The sequence below is a fragment of the Schistocerca nitens genome, chromosome 5 (genome assembly GCF_023898315.1).
Source record: "Schistocerca nitens isolate TAMUIC-IGC-003100 chromosome 5, iqSchNite1.1, whole genome shotgun sequence".
Classification (NCBI taxonomy): domain Eukaryota; kingdom Metazoa; phylum Arthropoda; class Insecta; order Orthoptera; family Acrididae; genus Schistocerca; species Schistocerca nitens.
This window is the reverse complement of record NC_064618.1, coordinates 339,697,292-339,719,432: the sequence shown is the minus strand read 5'-3', so window position 1 is coordinate 339,719,432 and position 22,141 is coordinate 339,697,292. Positions and strand designations below refer to the sequence as shown.

Sequence of the window (22,141 nt, the reverse complement as noted above, 5' to 3'; positions counted from 1 at the left end):
GGGCCGCTAGATTTTAAACGGAACTTCACTGCCATAATCACAAAGCAGTATCTTGATTAGCTTCTATGCGGTGAACGTTAGTCTGTATGAGGTACTCTTGGCTATAGCTCCAAGGTCGCACAAAACTCTTATCCCGCCAATAGGGGTCTCTGCCGCTAAGGCCATCTCATACCAACCACGCTCCGCTCCCCGAGTACTCACTCTCCAGAGCTGGTGGTGAAGACGGAGGATCGCCTCCGCTGGGGTGCGGGCCCGGAGCCCGGCCCCGTACCCAGAGACTCGTGGTCCACGGAGGCGGAGATGGAGGGCGGCAGCGAGAACGGCGAGGACGGCCGGCGGCGGTTGTGGCGGCGGCTGCGCCGTGTGGAGGCGCGCCGCTGCAGGATCGCGCTCACGCTCGCCGAGTAGTCCTCCTCCTCCTCGTCCACAACAGGACCTGCTGGCAGACAGGTTCAGCGCTCCGGTACACGTCGCCCAGACAGTCTAATAATTACCTCTATGTTTTTCTTAAACCACACACGCGGAAAAAGAACCGTAGCGCCAATAGATAATTAATGTATTGTAATGAATTTTCGGAAATACATTTGTCTAGGTAATATTCTATTCAACTGATCAACATTGCAACGTCACAGGTTAATGTAAGCGCGAGACAAGCCACTGCAAATTTGAAACGCTGGTACCTTAATAAGAAAACTCTATAGAGAGGTGAATGCGGCGCGGAAGCCCTTTGGTAGCAAAAAAAGCTTAATAAAAGATGAGACAGGGAATATAATAAGTAAAGGGAAGGGAATATGCGAAAGATGGCGCAGGTATTTTGATAGTCTCCTCAACACTAGAATAACCCAACAGACACGAATGGGGAAGAGGACCCAGACAACAACACTACCCCACCAAATATAGCAGAAGTGAAAACTGCCATGAAGAAATTGAAAAACAAAAAGCCGACAGGGACAGATGGTATTCCAGCAGAACTGTTTAAGCAAGGAGGCAGAGAGCTGGAACAAAGCCTTCTGAAAATGGTCACCAGAATATGGGAAGAGGAGAAAATGCGCCAACAATGGAAAGAGGGTATCATATGTCCCATATATGGAGTGTGGCAATTACAGAGGGATCACTCTACTTAATTTGGGATATAAAATAGTCTGTAATATACTATTCGACAGAATTCTACCAATCATACAGAGGGAGACGGGGCCGTACCAATGAGGATTCCTTCCTGGGAAGTCAACCATAGATCAAATATTCACCTTAAGACAAATCCTGGAAAAAACAAAAGAATACGGAGTTGGCACGCATCACCTCTTTATAGATTTCAAAGCAGCTTATGATAGCATAAATAGAGAGCATTTATATCAAGCTCTAGATGAACTGGGAATCTCTAGAAAGGTGGTAATGGTGGTGAGAATGACAATGAGCGAAACACAAGGTAGTGTAAGAATAGGAGGAATGCTGTCCAACACATTGAGTATTGAGTGCGACAAGGGGATGCATTGGCATGCCTTCTCTTTAATGCTGCCCTGGAGAAGGTGATGAGAAACACAAACCTTCTGAACAGAGGAACGATCTTCTATAAATCGGTGCAGATACTGGCCTACGCAGATGACATAGATATAATAGCAAGAACCCAAAAAGCAATGAAGGAGACATTTACAGCTCTTGAACAGGCCAGTAGGAATATGGGGTTAATTATTAATGAACAAAAAATATATATATATATGGCAGCTGGAAAAGCACATAGAGAAAATATGCCAAATGCAATAACAATGGGCAATTATACATTTGAGAGAGTTGAACATTTCAAGTACCTGGGCTCGACAGTTACACATCTAAATGATACCTCATTTGAAATTAAGCAGAGATTAATACTGGCCAACAGAGCCTATTTTGCCCTAACAAGACTTCTATCCTCAAGGCTCCTGACTCGTACCACGAAATTAACTATGTATAAATCACTTATACGACCAGTGCCTACATGTGCCTCTGAAGGCTGGACATTAACAACTAAAGATATTGAAACACTGGATGCATTTGAAAGAAGAGTACTTAGACGAATTATCGGCCCAATCTGTGAAAGAGGAAGATGGAGGAGGAGATAAAGCCATGAGTTGTATACCATATACAAAAACCAACCCATCAGAAGGATAGTGAAATCATCCAGACTGAGGTGGGCGGGACATGTGGCTCGCATGAATCATACAGAAGTACCAAAAAGAATATTACAAGGAAAGCCAGGAGGGCAGAGAGGACGTGGTCGACCAAGAGCCAGATGGGAAGATGGAGTAATCGAAGATCTTAGGAAGATGGGCTATAGAAACTCGAGAGTATTGGCAAAGGACCGAGGGAGATGGCAGGAAATTGTAGAAGAGGCCAAGGCTCATCATGAGCTGTAGAGCCAAGAAAGAAGAAGAAGAAGGTACCTTAATAACCGGTGTCACCGCCAGGCTATTGAATGCAAGACTGCAAACGTGCATGTATTTTGTCGTACATGCCGGATGTCAGTTTCTGAGATGGAGTTCCATGCTTGATGCACTTGGTCTGTCAAAACAGGGACCGTTAATGTTGTTTCTGGATGACACTTGGAGTTCGATGATGTCCCGTCTGTGATCTGATGATCGACTAGGCCAAGGCAACATGCCGACGCTCTGTAGTGCATGTTGGGTTACAACAGAGGTATGTGGGCGAGTGCTATCCTGTTGGAAAACATCACCTGGAGTGCTGTTCATGAATGGCAGCTCAACAGCTCGAATCACCAAAGTGACGAGGCAGGGTGCGTGGGATAACCATGAGACTTCTTGCGATATTTCGGCTAGAAAACTCCCAGCCATCTTCAAGGCGAGTCGGAGACTGAGTTCATAGCGATTGCGCGTGCCTATTTATACGGAGAGTCACGTGATACAAAGCTGCTGAGGATTTAAAGCGCATGCGTCAAAGATATCAAAGTCACCACTACTGCGCTAGTCATAGATCAGATGTATATAGCAAAGATAAACATATAAGCGCAGAGTGCAAACAAAATAGTGCTGCTGCGAATCCACCGTGCTTGAAAATAAATAATTAATCTTTAAAAGTGGTAACATCTGTCGGAAGTGAAGATGCAGAAATTCTTTCCGAACGAAGGTGTGAAATAACCGGTTTCCAAGCATTGTCAAGATGAAATCCTTCGTCACGGTTTAGCAGGTTGTCGGCTAGTTGTATTTCTACTGCTTCCTTAACAAATGAGTCCCAGAAAGATGAAGCAGTAGTTAAAATCTTAACATCTTTATAATCCATGGCATGGCCAGTAGAAATGCAATGCTCAGCAACTGCTGATTTGTTGGACTGAAGAAGACGTGTGTACCGCTGGTGTTCGACGCATCGTTCCTGTATAGTGGGCGTGGTTTTCCCTATGTAACCTTTACCACACTCACAAGGGATTTCATAAACTCCCGCCTTTAGCAAGAGCAGATCATCCTTAACGCATCCCAACAAAGCTGCAGACTTAGCTGGTGGGCGGAATATCACATGCACTTTATGTTTCTTCAAGATTCTAGCGATTTTAGAAGAAACATTACCCACGTATGGGAGAAAGGCTGTAGATTTCACTTCCCTTTCCACTTCCTCATCCTTTTCCTGTGATTTTTCTGCAGTTTTTATTTGCAGGGCTTTCTTAATCTGCTGTTGCGAATAGCCATTTCTCCTAAAAACTGCCTCCAGGTGTACAAGGTCATCCTGCAGGCTGTCAACATGACACTACATGAGCCCTGTGGACCAAAGTTTTCAGAACACTCATATTTTGCGACGGATGGTGGCAGCTAGAAGCCTGCAAATACAGGTCTGTGTGTGTGGGCTTACGGTATACGCAATGACCTAGGGATCCATCTTCTTCCGGTGAACCAGCACATCCAGAAACGGTAAACAGCCAATCTTCTCTCGCTCCATAGTGAACTTGATGTTTCCGTGAATGGAATTGAGATGTTCCAAAATCTCTATCAGTTTATCCTCTCCGTTGGGCCACACTATGAAAGTGTCATCCACGTATCTCCAGAAGACCGTCGGTTTCAATACTGCTGAGTTGAGGGCTTTCTCTTCAAAATCCTCCATAAAGAAATTAGCCACCCGGGGTGAGAGAGGGCTCCCCATAGCGACACCGTCAATTTGTTCGTAATATTGTTCATCAAATAAAAAATAAGTGGAGGTTAATGCATGCTTAAACAAAGCTGTTATATCATCCTCAAACTTGCTGCTAATGAGATACAGGGAGTCAGCCAGAGGTACTTTGGTGAACAACGAGACAACGTCAAAACTAATTAATAAATCTGTGCTATTGAGCTTTAGACGTTTCAACCTACTGATAAAATCCGACTAGTTGCGGATATGATGTTCACATTTCCCCACAAACGGTCTCAACAGAGAGGCTAAATATTTTGCCAATGAGTACGTTGGTGCACCTATATTGCTAACTATTGGTCGAAAAGTCAGCACTTTTAAAATCTGCTCCAAACATGGATTAAGATTTTGAGTTTCTTCTGAACTGGACGTTCGTAGAGCTTTGTGTACCTTGGGAAGGCCATATAATCTGGGGGGCACAGAGCTGTGTCCCTTCAGTTTGTTGGCGACTTCTTTAGGCAGAGAACTGGAGTTCAGAAGCGATGCAGTTTTCCTCTCAACCCGAGATGTGGGTTCCTTGTCAATCTTACGGTATGCAGACTCATCCAGTAATTTGTGCATCTTCTCAATATAGACGTCTCTCGGAAGCAAAACTGTGGCATTACCCTTGTCTGCAGGAAGGACCAAAGACTGGGAATCATTCCGGAGATTACGGAGTGCAGCTCTCTCAGCTGTGGACGAGATCTTGTAAGAGTTCGGCACACTTCACGTCCTATATCTTCGGCGGAATCACCAGGTAACTTTCAGACAGCTTTTTAAATACCTGAGATAAAAGATGTTAACGGCAGGGGCTTTGGCGTGGGAGCGAAGTTCAGACCCTTTTCTAAAACTGACATAGTCGCATTGTCCAAGTACTTATTTGTAACATTAAAAACAGAAGATTTAAAACGCACATCTTGCTGCGACTGAGTAGTCAGACGGTCGAATTTCGCCACTTGTCTTGCAGTGGAATCTTGACGAGTCCAGTCCGATTTTGCCCATGTTATGCCATCAGTCCATTCCCAAGAAATAGGTGGGAGTTTAGCTGCTATCTTCAGATGTAAATGATACAACTCTGCCGAGATCAAATCCAACTGCATACCGTAAGATTGACAGGACCCCACATATCGGGTTGAGAGGAAAACTGCAGGAAGCAGTAGAAGTTAAGGAAGCTGTAGAAATACAACTAGCCGACAACCTGCTAAACCGTGACGAGGGATTTCATCTTGACAATGCTTGGAAACCGCTTATTTCACACCTTCGTTCGGAAAGAATTTCTGCATCTTCACTTCCGACAGATGTTACCACTTTTAAAGATTAATTATTTATTTTCAAGCACGGTGGATTCGCAGCAGCACTATTTTGTTTGCACTCTGCGCTTATATGTTTATCTTTGCTATATACATCTGATCTATGAGTAGCGCAGTAGTGGCGACTTTGATATCTTTGACGCATGCGCTTTAAATCCTCAGCAGCTTTGTATCACGTGACTCTCCATATAAATAGGCACGCGCAATCGCTATGAACTCAGTCTCCGACTCGCCTTGAAGATGGCTGGGAGGTTTCTAGCCGAAATATCGCAAGAAGAATTGTTGCTGTCCCGAGTGCACGCCCGAAAGATGATGGAACGTTATGTCCGCCGGGAAAACTTCAAGAATCACAACCATGAGACTGTTGCTGCTATCATAAGACATCGCACTGCAGAGCGTAACTCCAGGTGAAGGTCCTGTGCGTCTAGCATGTAACAGACAACGATCACTGGCAGCGAGGCAGAACTCTTTTTTATCAGAAAACATGGCCTCCAATGAACTATTGCTTGACAACACTGAAATCGTAAATGGCGGCGGTTTGGTGCAGCGGAATGTACGCTACAGGGCATCTTCCTCGGAGCTGTCCTTGAAGTAATTGATTTGTAACAGTTTGTTGGGTCAATGTGGTGCCAACTGCTGTTCAAATTGACGCTGCAGATACAGCACGATGCACTAGAACCATACACACAATGGTCTTCCCTCTCCTTTCTGCCACGTGGCAGTCCGGAGCCCGGTCTTCTTGCGGCTGTACATTCTCGTGGCCACTGCTGCCAGCGTCATGTGCATTGGCTGTATTAATCCCTAGTCTTTTTCAATATCGCAGAAGGAATATCCAGCTTCTAGTAGCATTATTATATGACCTCGATCAAACTCAGTGAGGTGCTCATAATGTCGTCTTTGTCACCTTAAAGGCACTCTTGGCTAACATCAACTCACTATCTCTAACTTTCCTTAAAAATTTCGTTTAAATAGACTGTATTATGCTTTTTTACCCGCCAGGGTAGCCGAGAGCGCTAACGCGCAGCTTCCTGGACGCGGGTAGGCGCGCCAGCCCCGGATCGAATCCGCCCGGCGGATTAACGACGAGGGCCGGTGTGCAAGCCAGCCTGTAAATGGTTTTTACGCAGTTTTCCACATCCCGCTAGGTGAATACTGGGCTGGTCCTCACGTTCCGCCTCAGTTACACGACTCGCAAATATCTGCACACGCTCACACTATTCCATTAATTACACTCGACGCAGACAATAGCGGTACACTTAATCCAGTCCCGAGGGTACAGGATGGCGGCAGGAAGGGCATCCGGCCACCCCTTTCCACTAACCTTGCCAAATCCGTTCCTACAATGCCGGCCCTGCGTCAGCGTGGGACATGGCACCAGTGAAAGAAAGAAAGAAAGACTGTATTATGCTTTATACCCAAGAAAAATCACTGATCATCCGTATATTGTCAGATGTTATTTTATTTACACGACCAGTTGCCGCATCCCATTAATGCCACCTCCAGGCCCCTATGCACTCCACGTACAGAGAATGAGATACGAGTACATCGATGCTTCCATAGCTAGAGCCATCAATACTTGTCAAATCTTCGAAGTATGCACTTCAGAAACAATTTACTGAATCTAGATATTGATGGTTCCGATTATGCATGCATCGATGAATCTGATTTTCTGTAAATGTACGTAGGGCTCTGAAGCTGGCATTAATGAGATGCTGAAACTGGTCGTCTAAATAAAATAATAACTTCTGAAAACACACAGCTGTTTGGTGATTTCTTTTGCTAAATTTCTGACAGGTCGCTGTCCCGTATCCGCGATGGATCAACAGGAATATTATGCTTTTGTTTTTCATACTTAATGTCGAAATTCACTTCCATCAAAATTTTAGCGTTGTATCCTTGTCTTGTCAGGCAGTTTTCTGTGTATTGTGCCACATGCCCTTTGAAAATTATTTGATTTACAAAGGTCGTTTTCATTTTCATAACTAATATCGCAGCTAACTGCTTAAATTGTGACACTTGTTTTATTGATTTTTTATCTAATACTTTTTGGAGCACAATGGAAATTTAAATTTTAAGGCCATTACTTTAGTTTTTATTATTGAAATTTCAGAAAATAGTTCTCAGATCTTTGATTTATGCGAAGTTTTGCCCGCTGAGTGTTATTTCTCTTTTCCTAAATACTGATTTGATTATCGGCAAAGATTAGAGTTCGTGTATGTGTGTGTGTGTGGGGGGGGGGGGTAGGGGGGTAGTCCTTGTGTGAGTATAATTAAATAATAATGTTGTTTGTAATTATAGACATTTTATAGTTGTATGTGGTATTTTTTGAGGTAAAACATCACATTTCTGTCAAATATATTATGTTCAAAGGAGACAAAACTGGGGGTTATTCCTGCTTTCATCCGTTTTATTAAAGTCTGCTCTGAAAGGCACAGTTTCTGATCTGCCACCTACGAGTGCAATAAACATCATTATAAAAGTAGTAGCACAGGTGAAGGTCCTGGGGTGTTCTGTACGATGATTATTGCAAGTGAGCTAATCACTGACAGCTCATCACAAGATCTCAGTTCCGTCTTCCAGTGGAGCAGACAATGAGGACGTAGCCAAGCGAGTGACAACGGACTGACTCAGTCAGCCATGTCGAAATGTAAACTGACATTTGAGGTTATGTCCAGGCAAAGAGTCCAACAAAACCAATGAATTATTTGCTGCAACTGGTAAGATGTTTTGGATGCAATATTGAAAATTATTCTGTTCCATTTTTTCAGGTTTTGCTACGTCAATTACAAGATTATTGCAACTAAAAAGACCTCTTTCTAATTGTTGGTTCTAATTTGCCTTGAGGTTCCCAAAGAAAGGTATAAAGCTGCAAAAACAGTAATCCACCGATACCTATCAATGGCATTGTTGTATACGAATGTGTCATAGCGTTCATTGACTGCACAAGCGACTTTATCTTCCTCTCTCTTGAAATTATAAAGTGCAGTTTACCCGCAGTTCTTGCACTGAACTTGACTGACTGGATCTACACACAGCATTTTATGGGATAACAAGAAACTTCATCTTTACATCAGCTACGAAGTTCTCTATAGCATTACCTATTAATCACACATCTCTACACGTTTATTTGAAGTAAAATTCTGCGTAATGTTATGGCTTCTTTTTTCCATATGATTTCCTGAATCTGTTTAACTAGGGTGAAGAAACCTGGAAATCACTCTTATTAACCTGCTTTGCAATTCATAGGGCTCTCTCACGTAGATCTCCCTCAGTAATAGTACACTGAGTCTCGCGAGCAGTTCTAAATGCTTCAAGTAGTTTTCCTTTAACAGTTTTGGGTGTTTCATTTTGGCGTGTATTATGTACTTTGTGTGAAGCTGTTACACTTAGCAATACGCGTTCAGTTTTTACGAAATGAAACTGGCTTTGCACACTGCTGAACGTAATGCACTTCCTTCCTCCTTCGCTTAACCAAAACATTTACAACCTCTTCTTTGACATTGAAAGCTATTTCTGCGCGCGTTTTCTTCGGGCTAGGAGGGTAATGTGCTTTTGTTGTAGACTTTAATTTCCGCAATAATCATCGCTCGAACCACATTTCATGGAATCGTCTGTTATTATCTGTTTCTTCCAATGTTTCCATAATTTTTGACGAAATGTCGACATCATTCGATTGAAAGTCCAAGAAATTGACTAATAAATAACACATATGACGTCTTCAGGACAAGAATATGATTTCGATTGCGTATCTCGTTATTCATATTTCATCTTTGAAAGATACTAATTGGATTCCACGTTACAGTGAAATTCTGGAAACTGCGCAAAGACAAACGCTATTAGCTAGCATATACGAATAAATAAAACACACAGAAAATTTATTCAGTTGTACCTCCATTGTTAACACATAGCGATACTGGCAAGGAAACAAAGTAAGCGCCTACGGAATATCAGACCAGCTGTGTGGCTGGATTGAAGAGTTTTTACCAAACACAACACAGCATGTTGTTATCAATGGAGAGACGTCTACAGACGTTAAAGTAACCTCTGGCGTGCCACAGGGGAGTGTTATGGGACGATTGCTTTTCACAATATATATAAATGACCTAGTAGACAGTGTCGGAAGTTCCATGCGGCTTTTCGCGGATGATGCTGTAGTATACAGAGAAGTTGCAGCATTAGAAAATTGTAGCGAAATGCAGGAAGATCTGCAGCGGATAGGCACTTGGTGCAGGGAGTGGCAACTGTCCCTTAACATAGACAAATGTAATGTATTGCGAATACATAGAAAGAAGGATCCGTTATTGCATGATTATATGATAGCGGAACAAACACTGGTAGCAGTTACTTCTGTAAAATATCTGGGAGTATGCGTGCAGAACGATTTGAAGTGGAATGATCATATAAAATTAATTGTTGGTAAGGCGGGTACCAGGTTGAGATTCATTGGGAGACTGCTTAGAAAATGTAGTCCATCAACAAAGGAGGTGGCTTACAAAACACTCGTTCGACCTATACTAGAGTATTTGCTCATCAGTGTAGGATCCGTACCAGATCGGGTTGACGGAGGAGATAGAGAAGATCCAAAGAAGAGCGGCGCGTTTCGTCACAGGGTTATTTGGTAGCCGTGATAGCGTTACGGAGATGTTTAATAAACTCAAATGGCAGACTCTACAAGAGAGGCGCTCTGCATCGCGGTGTAGCTTGCTCGCCAGGTTTCGAGAGGGTGCGTTTCTGGATGAGGTATCGAATATATTGCTTCCCCCTACTTATACCTCCCGAGGAGATCACGAATGTAAAATTAGAGAGATTAGAGCGCGCACGGAGGCTTTCAGACAGTCGTTCTTCCCGCGAACCATACGCGACTGGAACAGGAAGGGGAGGTAATGACAGTGGCACGTAAAGTGCCCTCCGCCACACACCGTTGGGTGGCTTGCGGAGTATAAATGTAGAATGTAGATGTAGATGTACTGCAAACGCAGGTGCTAATTATTATGGCTATTAAATGAGTTGAAAATTCAAGTGAATAGTAACTGCGAACAGTTGTGCCAGAGACGCTGTCAATGGAAACTGAAATTCACTTTAAAAATTACGATCGCATTATGCCATGTTATCTGTTTACCGTTTTGCCGTCAACCGTGGCTATGCACCTACTATGTTGGGCGTGTCCTGTCTGCCGCAGTTACGGGAGGAGTGTAGGTAGCCCACATTCCTCCAGCCACCTGGCGATCTACGTATTTGTCATTTATTAACATTAAAAAAAATACTTGCAGTGAGTCTTAGCAACCAAAATTTTGACATTGTTTTACTTTTGGTGTATTCTTCCTGTATGAAAAATTTAAGGACGGGTTTCGACCGGTGCGACTGGACAGTTCTCTTGAGAAGCCAACACTGCTAGTTCACTCAAGGGGATAAGCATTTAACGTAGCCATGCAGAAGCTGTGTTTTTACATAATATGCTGTCTCGTAAGGACAGCCGAGTCGGTTAGCCGGAATGGGAACCAAGAGCTCTGTACGCGTATCTACGCTAACCACTAGACTACGGAGAGGCTCTTTCGTAAGATAATCCCCTGTGCGGCCAGGCGAGCTCGTTGTCTACTAAACAAGGAGACCTACTGCGCCCGCGTGCAGGCGGATAATGAAAGGGAAGGTGGCGGGGTTGGTGTGCGGGTGGCGTGGGGGAACTGCGCAGTCTCGGCGTGACCTCGCCCTGGGCCGGCACGGCGGTGGGGGTGGGTGCAGGCACGTGTTGGCGCGGCGCTAGGAAACTGCCCAGCCACTGGCGCCTCCTTCTAACACTGAGCGTCTCCTGGTGAGGTCGGCGTCTTACCAAGGGCCCCATCATTAAATACTCGCAAAGCAACAGGTCCATGAAGTCAGCGTCCTTCATCAGGCGTCATCTAGGACGAGCGACAAAATTATATTGCACATCTTGAAGAAATGGCTCTGAGCACTATGGGAGTTAACATCTGAGGTCATCCGTCCCCTAGACTTAGAACTACTTAAAGCTAACTAACCTAAGGACATCACACACATCCATGCCCGAAGCAGGATTCGAACCTGCGATCGTAGCAGAAGCGCGGTTCCGAACTGAAGCGCCTAGAACCACTCGGCCACAGCAGCCGGCCAGAGTGACAGGAATATGATGAACAAAATTAGTACCCTAGCCAAGTGATCGCCAAACTCATTAGTTAAAACACCAAAACATAGACACATCGACGGTTCAAATTTATTTTGACGGCTAATTCTGTTTTTAAATTGAAACTGTATAGGTATGTGCATCATTAATACTGAATTAGGTTACTCCTAAGCTGGTCTTTGCTGAAAAGGTCTTCACTCTGAATGAGGTACTTTCGCTGAGATTGACCCCTTCGAACTCTCCCATCAACGCTCGTCTTATGTACGTCTTTCGTCTAACACCTTTCCTTTGTCCTGTCTGCATGTCTAAACTATCTCAACATACTTTTCTCAATACTCGACACTACCTCTTCTTTCATTCCAGAACGCTCCCTAAAGCCTTACCGAGCGAGGTGGCGCAGTGGTTTAGCACACTGGACTCGCATTCGGGAGGACGACGGTTCAATCCCGTCTCCAGCCATCCTGATTTAGGTTTTCCGTGATTTCCCTAAATCGTTTCAGGCAAATGCCGGGATGGTTCCTTTGAAAGGGCACGGCCGATTTCCTTCCCCATCCTTCCCTAACCCGAGCTTGCGCTCCGTCTCTAATGACCTCGTTGTCGACGGGACGTTAAACAACACTAACATAACCTAACCTAAAGCCTTAAAAACTTAATTTATAGTTTTAAGTCTCATAAGGGGACGTCACGAAATTTGGATCATCGGTTTACTTCAAACACTGTACATTTTTAGTGCTTCATTAGGACAGCATAATGAGCAAGTTGTGAGACATATTACGTACGCAACGTCAAGAAAACCGCAACATAAGTTTTAAGCTTCGAATATGTACTGGTGCGTTACAACTATCACCGTGAGGTGGCGGGGGGTCAAGTGGGTAGCGTTCAAGTTCCTTAACAAGTGCGTCTCCGTATGTAATCCTGTTCATCCTGTTTTTTATTAATTACATATTTTTCAATGCTTGTCATATTATTTCATATATATACGACATCTGAAAGTTAATGTGATGGAAAAAACACTTGTATTTGCGTCAAATTTTATTGAATTTCCAGTGTTATTTGGTTGTTTGCTAATTTTTACTATCACAACAAATATCACATTTGTAAGTACCAGAAGTTAAAGAACAAATGCATAAAATTTTCCTGTACATGTATGCCTGTCGTGATATGCGAAATTCATGACGCTTGCAATCTGGTAAGGTACCCAGAACTGCTTTGCACCCAGACGCTTCGACCTGCAGACACAGAGACAAGTCCTATTCGGCACTTAACTTGCTTTGGGGAGAGATCTTACTAATCCAAGCAAGAACAAATTATGTACGTGCGAATTTTTTGAAATTCACAGTCACCAAGTATAGTATAAAACCTCAAGCAAATATACGTGTTTCTTCGTTATATTATCTTACAGACGTTATACGAAATAACATGACCAGTGATGGAAAAAAATATACACATTTTGAAAAATAAAACATGAATGCGCTGTCGATTGGACGATCTGCCGATTATGGAGCTGGAACACTTTTTTTCTGAGTCATCATTCTTCTGACTGGTTTGATGCGGCTTGCCGCGAATTCCTCTCCTTTGCCAACCTCTTCGTCTCAGTATTGTACTTGCAGACTACGTTCTCAGTTATTTGCTGGATGTATTGCAATCTCTATCTTCCTCTAGTTTTTGTCCTCTACCGTTACCTCTAGTACCATGGAAAACATTCCATGATGTCCTAACAGATGTCCTATCCTCCTGCCCCTTCTCCTTGTCAGTGTTTCCCTCGTCGATTCTTCGTAAAACCTCCTCACTGTTTACCTTATCAATTTACCTAGGCTGGCCGGAGTGGCCGAGCGGTTCTAGGCGCTACAGTCTGGAGCCACGCGACCGCAATGGTCGCAGGTTCGAATCCTGTCTCGGGCATGGATGTTTGTGATGTCCTTAGGTTAGTTAGGTTTAAGTAGTTCTAAGTTCTAGGGGACTGATGACCTGAGAAGTTAAATCCCATAGTGCTCAGAGCCATTTGAACCAATTCACCTAATTTTCAACATTCCTCTGTAGCACCATATCTCAAATGCTTCGGTTTTCCCATAGTTCATGTTTCACTACCATACAATGCTGTGTTACAAACGTACGTTCTCAGAAATTCGTACGGAAATAGAGACGAACAACTAAGTAGCAAAAATTTTTACAGCTTCAAACAACTTTTTTGCGAATCCCCTACAGACGCGAGGCGGTCAGCAGTCGCCGACGCCGCCGACGTCTGACGCCGCCACTGAAGGGAAGTGATATTGTATTGGATGTAATAATGCATATATTTCATTAGTTGCCGATGTATAGGAACAAAAATTGCTGTTGATGAATTGTGTAAGAATGAAAATAGCCTGTATTTCAATTGCAGGTAACAGGCTAAAATGTAACAAAAAATGAACAAATATCAGAGCAGATGGCACCTTAGTGGCGTATTCTGCGCCATCTCCATCTTCTTGGCTCAACAGCTACTGAACCAGCGCGTTTCGCTACTCACAAGTCAATGTCTCAAGTGTTACTAGTGGAACAAACACACTTGAGGCTTTTGTTAAAAGTGAGGATGAAAGACATGAGCGTAATTTCTCATTAACGTTCAGGATATTATCAGCGGATCATAGGCTTATCAATACAAAGGTAAGAGATATTAATAATCGTGGTCTTCCTGAGTGAATCTTTCTCTCTGTAGCGGAGTGTGTGCTGTTTTGAAATGTCTTGCGTGTCGGACCGGCACTCCAACTTGGTACGGCACCTTTCGTGGGCACTGCTCTTACCGAATGAGCTATCTGGCGCACGACTCTCAGCCTCCTCTACTGTAACTAACGTTAAGCTCGGAGTTCATATGATACTGTTATCCTTGTCTTTTTTATTTATTTGTTTATTGTTCCTGCGAGTGTGGTACTCCATGCAGCGTACATCGCATACAAGTTCCCATCTCCTTCTAACTTCACTCACTCCATCGTTCCAATGTAGCCGGGGTCTTCCTCTTGTTCTGTGTCGTGTAAGTCTCCAGTGCCATATTTTAGAAGGCCATCTTTACTCTGGCATTTTTCTAAGAAGTCCACACAACGCTAGCCGTTTATTCTCAGTTGTGTCTAAAACATCCTTGGTAACTCCCATCTGTTCTCTTAGCACTTCATTTCTTATTTTGTGTCTTCTTGTTACTCACAACTTAGTCTCCAAAACTCCATTTCCATTGCCTGTAATTTCTTCTCGGCGGCCCTGGAGACTTCCCACAGTTCAGCAACATACAGAGTAAAACCCTCACATACAGTTTCGTGTATCCTTCTTTTCAAATTGACGTAGTTTTGCTCCAAATAATGGAGTGTAACTGAATAATTGACATTGTTCCCTTTCCTATTCTTTGTTTCATTTTCTCCTTGCTTCCACCTATATCTGAAATGATTGTCCCTAAATATAAATTTGATCGAATACACTTTACGATAGATCCACCATCCTTAACAAGATTCCTTACAACCAAGTATTCACTTTTTGTAAAGTTAATTTTCATGTGCCGGCCGATGTGGCCGAGCGGTTCTAGGCCCTTCAGTCTGGAAACGCGCGACCGCTACGGTCGCAGGTTCGAATCCTGCCTCGGGTATGGACCTGTGTGATGTCCTTAGGTTAGTTAGGTTTAAGTAGTTCTAAGTTCTAGGAGACTGATGACTTCAGATATTAAGTTCCATAGTGCTCGGAGCCATTTTTTTTTTTTTAATTTTCATGCCCCGCTGCTCAAAGATTCTTCAAGCTTTCTTAACGTATAAGACACATCCTCGTTTTCCTCGACGAAAACGGCATGGTCGACAGCGAAAATTAGGGAGAACGCGATGTCATCATGTAGTCTAATTCTGATGTTTTTGCATTTCGTTTTCTAAATTTTCAGTACTTCGTTCAAAAATATTTTAAAGACGGTAGCGCTAAGCAGCATCCGTGTCTCTGTCCACTGCTAACCTTCAGTTTCTATTATGATAACTCCCCAACTTAAGCACGACAAGCATTATCTGAATACAGCTTTCTAACGGCTTGTACATAACATTTAAGAATTTTCCGGTTGTTCATTTCTTCCCACATTCTAGAAGGAAGTACACTATCATCGGGCTTCTGTACGTCTATAAAACCATTTGTGTCTCCAAGCTATGCGCCATTCTCTTGTCACTCACCTGTCTAATGCTGCAGGTATCATCGGCACAAGAATTTCCTGCGTGGAAGCCAGCCTGTTCTTCTATTTTCTAATTTCTTTCTCAATTCTCGTTTTAACAATCTTACGATTTAGTCTCAATATAGAACTGATAACTATGATTCCTCGACAATTCGCGTAGTCATCCTTGTTTCCCTTTTTAAATATCTTTGCGATGAACCATTCTGTAACCCGATGGGGATTTCCCCTCCACTAAGAAAGACTGTAAACAGTCATGCGAGATGTCCAGATAGTACGTTTTGGCCTGGCCTTCAACATCTCCATGCGTATACAGATCCAGATCCTGGTGCTTTGGGAATTTTGAATTGCTTAACTGTAAACTGAAGCTGTTGTTATTTCATGAAGTTCTGTGTCATTTTCGTTACCCGCAAAGGGGTCCACATCTTGAACTTCGGACCGATCGTCTTTAAACAGTAGTTCACAGTACGTCTTCCACCTGCCTAGGCTTATCAGCTGTAAGTTTATTCTACGTCCATCATTTGTTCTTAGCTGTTTTGTCACTTTCATGTTTCTTTGAACTTCGAAATCCTCACGTAGCTATTAATTTTTACACAATTGAAGTCGTATATAGCATTTTTTGGCTCTAATTACTGCTTTCTTTGTCTCTCCCCTGTCTTATCTCCCAGCTTCTGTAATCAGTGTTATTATTGATAAACCATTTGTCACAGGCCTACGATTTCTACTGCGGCAGTATCACCAACACACCAATCACTTTTAAATTTGTCAGAAGTGCTTTCAAAAATTCTGGGACTTTCAAATGCAGCTTCGTGAATATTTCTCGCAGTTGTTTTATACGCTACTTCCACTCATTCTAAGCTTGTGTAAAAAGGCAATGGATGAATCCTGCAGTAAACTTATACTATGGATGGTCCAGTTTCTCTCCATTCTCATTACAGCTGTTTTGGCCCTACAAATTTTTTGAAAGGCGAACCAAAGTGCACACTGGAGCAGCAAACGATATGATCCAAATTCTGCTACTCTGTAGACTCTGCAGCCCTCCCTCTTGGTACGATTAGTTTCTTTCTTTACAGCATCGTGAATTCTAGATTTAACTTCCTTGTAAACTGTAACTACGTATATTTATGGATCTTTTTGCGTTGGTAAAGAGTCTTTCCATAAATTAAGAATACACAGTCCACATATTTCTACCAGCCTCTCACCATTATCATTCACAGTGTCCTCCCCAAATTTACCTAAAATCTTGCTAGCATACTGCTTACACACTTGTCCATTAAAATCTCCTAAAAATTCCAGCTACTTAAAATTGCTGATGCCATGTAGGAGGTTTGTCAAATGATTAAAGACACTGTTCTTCCCAGCGCCAGTAGCATTATCTATGGGAGCACAGGCTGCAATGATCGCTACATCGTATCCTCTCAGCTTCATTCCATACGCATCACAAATTCGTTCACACAGTCCCCTTTTTATTTACCGCTTCGGATATTCCTTTCTTTGCCTAACACTCTTTGTTCATTCCTCTGTAAATATGAGCATAGTCATCTATTTACCCCACTCCTTTCTCTTCCTTTTTTTCCGTTAGTGCTATTCCGTCTACATTGTTCCGATGGATTTCCTTGCATACTTCTGTTTTCTTTGTTGCAATCCCCTGGACGCCCCATATAAAAAATAACGTCATGTGCTGTTTCGTTTTATGGGTCGATTTCCAGTTTTTACTCTGGTTTTTATGCCATGAAATGTAACATTTTTACTTAAAACTGATTTAAGTAAACGTAATCTGAGCCTGGGGACTAAGCTTTTCAAGTGGAAAGAGCTTTAGCAAAATACTATAGGAAAACTGAAATTGGGTGGGGGCAGAGGGAGGGGGCTGCTGTGTACGCAGTCATATGGTTCACACACCTATTTACGGAGTACGCCACAAAGCAGACACTCTTCACGCCAGGAGCCTCAAAGTTCCCATCCGTTGCCACTGAGCTTGTTACAGGAAATGGGGAGTCTACACTGCTGCTTCCCAGTATATTTATTCCTTAGTCAGGTTTGTCGTAAATAATTTATCTTTTTGCAGACCACTAGCCCAGTTCATGGAGTCAATACTAGCAATGAGAATACTCTACACTAAGATTTATAGTCACTTATCAGTAGCCATAAAAACTTAACTTATAATATAGTACAGTTATCAAAGCGCCTAAAGAATTTATTGCTAGTCACTCCTTCTACTTTATCAATAAATTTTTCTTAGAAGCACATGATGTGCGTATGTTACTAATAATACCAAATAATGTGTCACATAAAATCTAACTTCTGTTCATATTCAGTGGAGTGGTGTGATCAACATAGCTAAGTCATGAAACTGATTTTCTCTTTGATGATGTGTGGCTATAACAGCTCAAAAATTATCACGTGCACCTCACTGTGTTGTACAGTTACACGTATTATTTTTTTAACTTTTCTTTGAGTCATCGGTCTTCTGACTGGTTTCATGCCGCTCGCCACAAATTCCTCTCCTGTGCCAACCTCTTCATCTCAAAGAAGCATCTGCAACCTACGTCCTCAATTATGCCCTCTACAGCTCCCTCTAGTACCATGGAAGTCATTCCCCGATGGCTTAACAGATTTCCTATCTTCGTGTCCCTTCTCCTTTCCGTGTTTTCCACATTTTTTTCCCCTCTCCAATTCTGCTCAGAACCTCCACATTCCTTACCTTATCAGTCCACCTAATTTTCAACATTCGTCTGTAGCACCACATCTCAAATGCTTAGAGTCTGTTCTGTTCCAGTTTTCCCACAGACTATGTTCCACTACTATGCACTACTGTGCTCCAAGCGTACATTCTCAGAAATTTCTTCCTCAAATTAAGCTATGTTTGATAATAGTAGACTTCTCTTAGCAAGGAATTCCCATTTTGTCAGTGCTCCTCTGCTCCCCCCCCCCCCCCCCCCTCCCCATGAACCATGGACCATGCCGTTGGTGGGGAGGATTGCGTGCCTCAACGATACAGATAGCCGTACCGCAGGTGCAACCACAACGGAGGGGTATCTGTTGAGAGGCCAGACAAACGTGTGGTTCCTGAAGAGGGGCAGCAGCCTTTTCAGTAGTTGCAGGGGCACCAGTCTGGATGATTGGCTGATCTGGCCTTGTAACACTAACCAAAACGGCCTTGCTGTTGTGGTACTGCGAATGGCTGAAAGCAAGGGGAAACTACAGCCGTAATTTTTCCCGAGGGAATGCAGCTTTACTGTATGGTTAAATGATGATGGCGTCTTCTTGGGTAAAATATTCCGGAGGTAAAATAGTCCCCCATTCAGATCTCCGGGCGGGGACTACTCAAGAGTACGTCGTTATCAGGAGAAAGAAAACTGGCATTCTACATATCGGAGCGTGGAATGTCAGATCCCTTAATCGGGCAAGTAGGTTAGAAAATTTAAAAAGGGAAATTGATAGGTTAAAGTTAGTTATAGTGGGAATTAGTGAAGTTCGATGGCAGGAGGAACAAGACTTCTGGTCAGGTGAATACAGGGTTATAAATACAAAATCATATAGGGGAAATGCAGGAGTAGGTTTAATAATGAATAAAAAAATAGGAGTGCGGGTAAGCTACTACAAACAGCATAGTGAACGTATTATAGTGGCCAAATAGACACGAAGCCCATGCCTACTACAGTAGTACAAGTTTATATGCCAACTAGCTCTGCAGAAGACGAAGAAATTGAAGAAATGTATGATGAGATAAAAGAAATTATTCAAGTAGTGAAGGGAGACGAAAATTTAATAGTCATGGGTGACTGGAATTCGACAGTAGGAAAAGGGAGAGAAGGAAACATAGTAGGTGAATATGGATTGGGGCTACGCCCCCCAATGAAAGAGGAAGCCATCTGGTAGAATTTTGCACAGAACATAACCTAATCATAGATAACACTTGGTTCAAGAATCATAAAAGAAGGTTGTATACATGGAAGAATCCTGGAGATACTAAAAGGTAACAGATAGATTATATAATGATAAGACAGTGATTTGGGAACCAGGTTTTAAATTGTAGGACATTTCCAGGGGCAGATGTGGACTCTGACCACAATCTATTGGTTATGAACTGTAGATTAAAACTGAAGAAATTGCAAGAAGGTGGGAATTTATGGAGATGGGACCTGGATAAACTGACTAAACCAGAGGTTGTACAGAGTTTCAGGGACAGCATAAGGGAACAATTGACAGGAATGGGGGAATGAAATACAGTAGAAGACGAATGGGTAGCTCTGAGAGATGAAGTAGTGAAGGCAGCAGACGATCAAGTAGGTAAAAAGACGAGGGCTAGTAGAAATCCTTGGGTAACAGAAGAAATACCGAATTTAATTGATGAAAGGGGAAAATACAAAAAAGCAGTAAATGAAGCAGGCAAAAAGGAATATAAACGTCTCGAGAAGGAGATCGACAGGAAGTGCAAAATGGCTAAGCAGGCATGGCTAGAGGACAAATGAAAGGATGTAGAGGCTTATCTCACTAGGGGTAAGATAGATAATGCCTACAGGAAAATTAAAGAGACCTTTGGAGAAAAGAGAGCCACTTGTATGAATATCAAGAGCTCAGATGGAAACCCAGTTCTAAGCAAAGAGGGGAAAGCAGAAAGGTGGAAGGAGGTTATAGAGGGTCTATACAAGGGTGATGTACTTGAGGACAATATTATGGAAATGGAAGAGGATGTAGATGAAGATGAAATGGGAGATAGGATACTGCGTCTAGAGTTTGACAGAGCACTGAAAGACCTGAGTCGAAAGAAGGCCCCGGGAGTAGACAACATTCCATTAGAGCTACTGACGACCTTGAGAGAGCCAGTCCTGACAAAACTCTACCGTCTGGTGAGCAAGATGTACGAGACAGAGGAAATACCCTCAGACTTCAAGAAGAATATAATAATTCCAATCCCAAAGAAAGCAGGTGTTGACAGATGTGAAAATTACCGAACTATCAGTTTAATAAGTCACAGCTGAAAAATACTAACGCAAATTATTTACAGATGAATGGAAAAAATGGTAGAAGCCGACCTCGGGGAAGATCAGTTTGGATTCCGTACAAATGCTGGAACACGTGAGGGAATACTGACCTTACGACTTATCTTAGAAGAAAGATTAAGGAAAGGCAAACCTACGTTTCTAGCATTTGTAGACTTAGAGAAAGCTTTTGACAATGTTGACTGGAATACTCTATTTCAAATTCTGAAGGTGGCAGGGGTAAAACACACGGAGCGAAAGGCTATTTACAATTTGTACAGAAACCAGATGCAGTTATAAAAGTCGATGGGCACGAAAGGGAAGCAGTGGTTGGGAAGGGAGTGAGACAGGGTTGTAGCCTCTCCCTGATGTTTTTCAATCTGTATATTGAGCAAGCAGTAAAGGAAACAAAAGAAAAATTCGGAGTAGGTATTAAAATCTATGGAGAAGAAATAAAAACTTCGAGGTTCGCCGATGACATTGTAATTCTGTCAGAGACAGCAAAGGACTTGGAAGAGCAGGTGAACGGAATGGACAGTGTCTTGAAAATAGGATATAAGATGAACATCAACAAAAGCAAAACGAGGATAATGGAATGTAGTCGAATAAGTCGGGTGATGCTGAGGGAATTGGATTAGGAAATGAGACACTTAAAGTAGTAAAGGAGTTTTGCTATTTGGGGAGCAAAATAACTGATGATGGTCGAAGTAGAGAGGATATAAAATGTAGACTGGCAATGGCAAGGAAAGTGTTTCTGAAGAAGAGAAATTTGTTAACATCAAGTATAGATTTAAGTATCAGGAAGTCGTTTCTGAAAGTGTTTGTATGGAGTGTAGCCATGTATGGAAGTGAAACATGGACAATAAATAGTTTGGACAAGAAGAGAATAGAAGACTTCGAAATGTGGTGCTACAGAAGAATGTTGAAGATTAGGTGGGTAGATCACGTAACTAATGAGGAGGTATTGAATAGGATTGGGGAGAAGAGAAGTTTGTGGCACAACTTGACTAGAAGAAGGGATCGGTTGGTAGGACATGTCCTGAGGCATCAAGGGATCACCAATTTAGCATTGGAGGGCAGCGTGGAGGGTAAAAATCGTAGAGGGAGACCAAGAGATGAATACACTAAGCAGATTCAGAAGGATGTAGGTTGCAGAAGGTACTGGCAGATGAAGAAGCTTACGCAGGATAGATTAGCATGGAGAGCTGCATCAAACCAGTCTCAGGACTGAAGACCACAACAACAACAACTCTGCTTTTGATGTCCTCCTTGTTCCGTCCGTCATGGGTTATGTTGCTGCCTTGGTAGTAAGAGTCCTTAACCTCATTTACGTCGTGTTTGTCAATCCTGATGTGAAGTTGCTCGCAGTTCTCATTTCTGCTACTTCTCAAGACGTTCGTCTTTCCTCGATTTACTCTCATTCGAA

At 42.7% G+C, this 22,141-nt stretch overlaps 1 protein-coding gene across 1 annotated transcript in view; it reads right to left on the bottom strand.

Moving 5' to 3' along the window:
* The window catches only part of LOC126260432 (transmembrane channel-like protein), a 303,831-nt gene that overhangs the window by 221,798 nt on the left and 59,892 nt on the right, over positions 1–22,141 (bottom strand). The window contains exon 2 of the mRNA XM_049957760.1: positions 14,533–14,629. Coding sequence (XP_049813717.1) covers positions 14,533–14,629 — 97 coding nt within the window. The remainder of the gene's footprint in view (positions 1–14,532; positions 14,630–22,141) is intronic.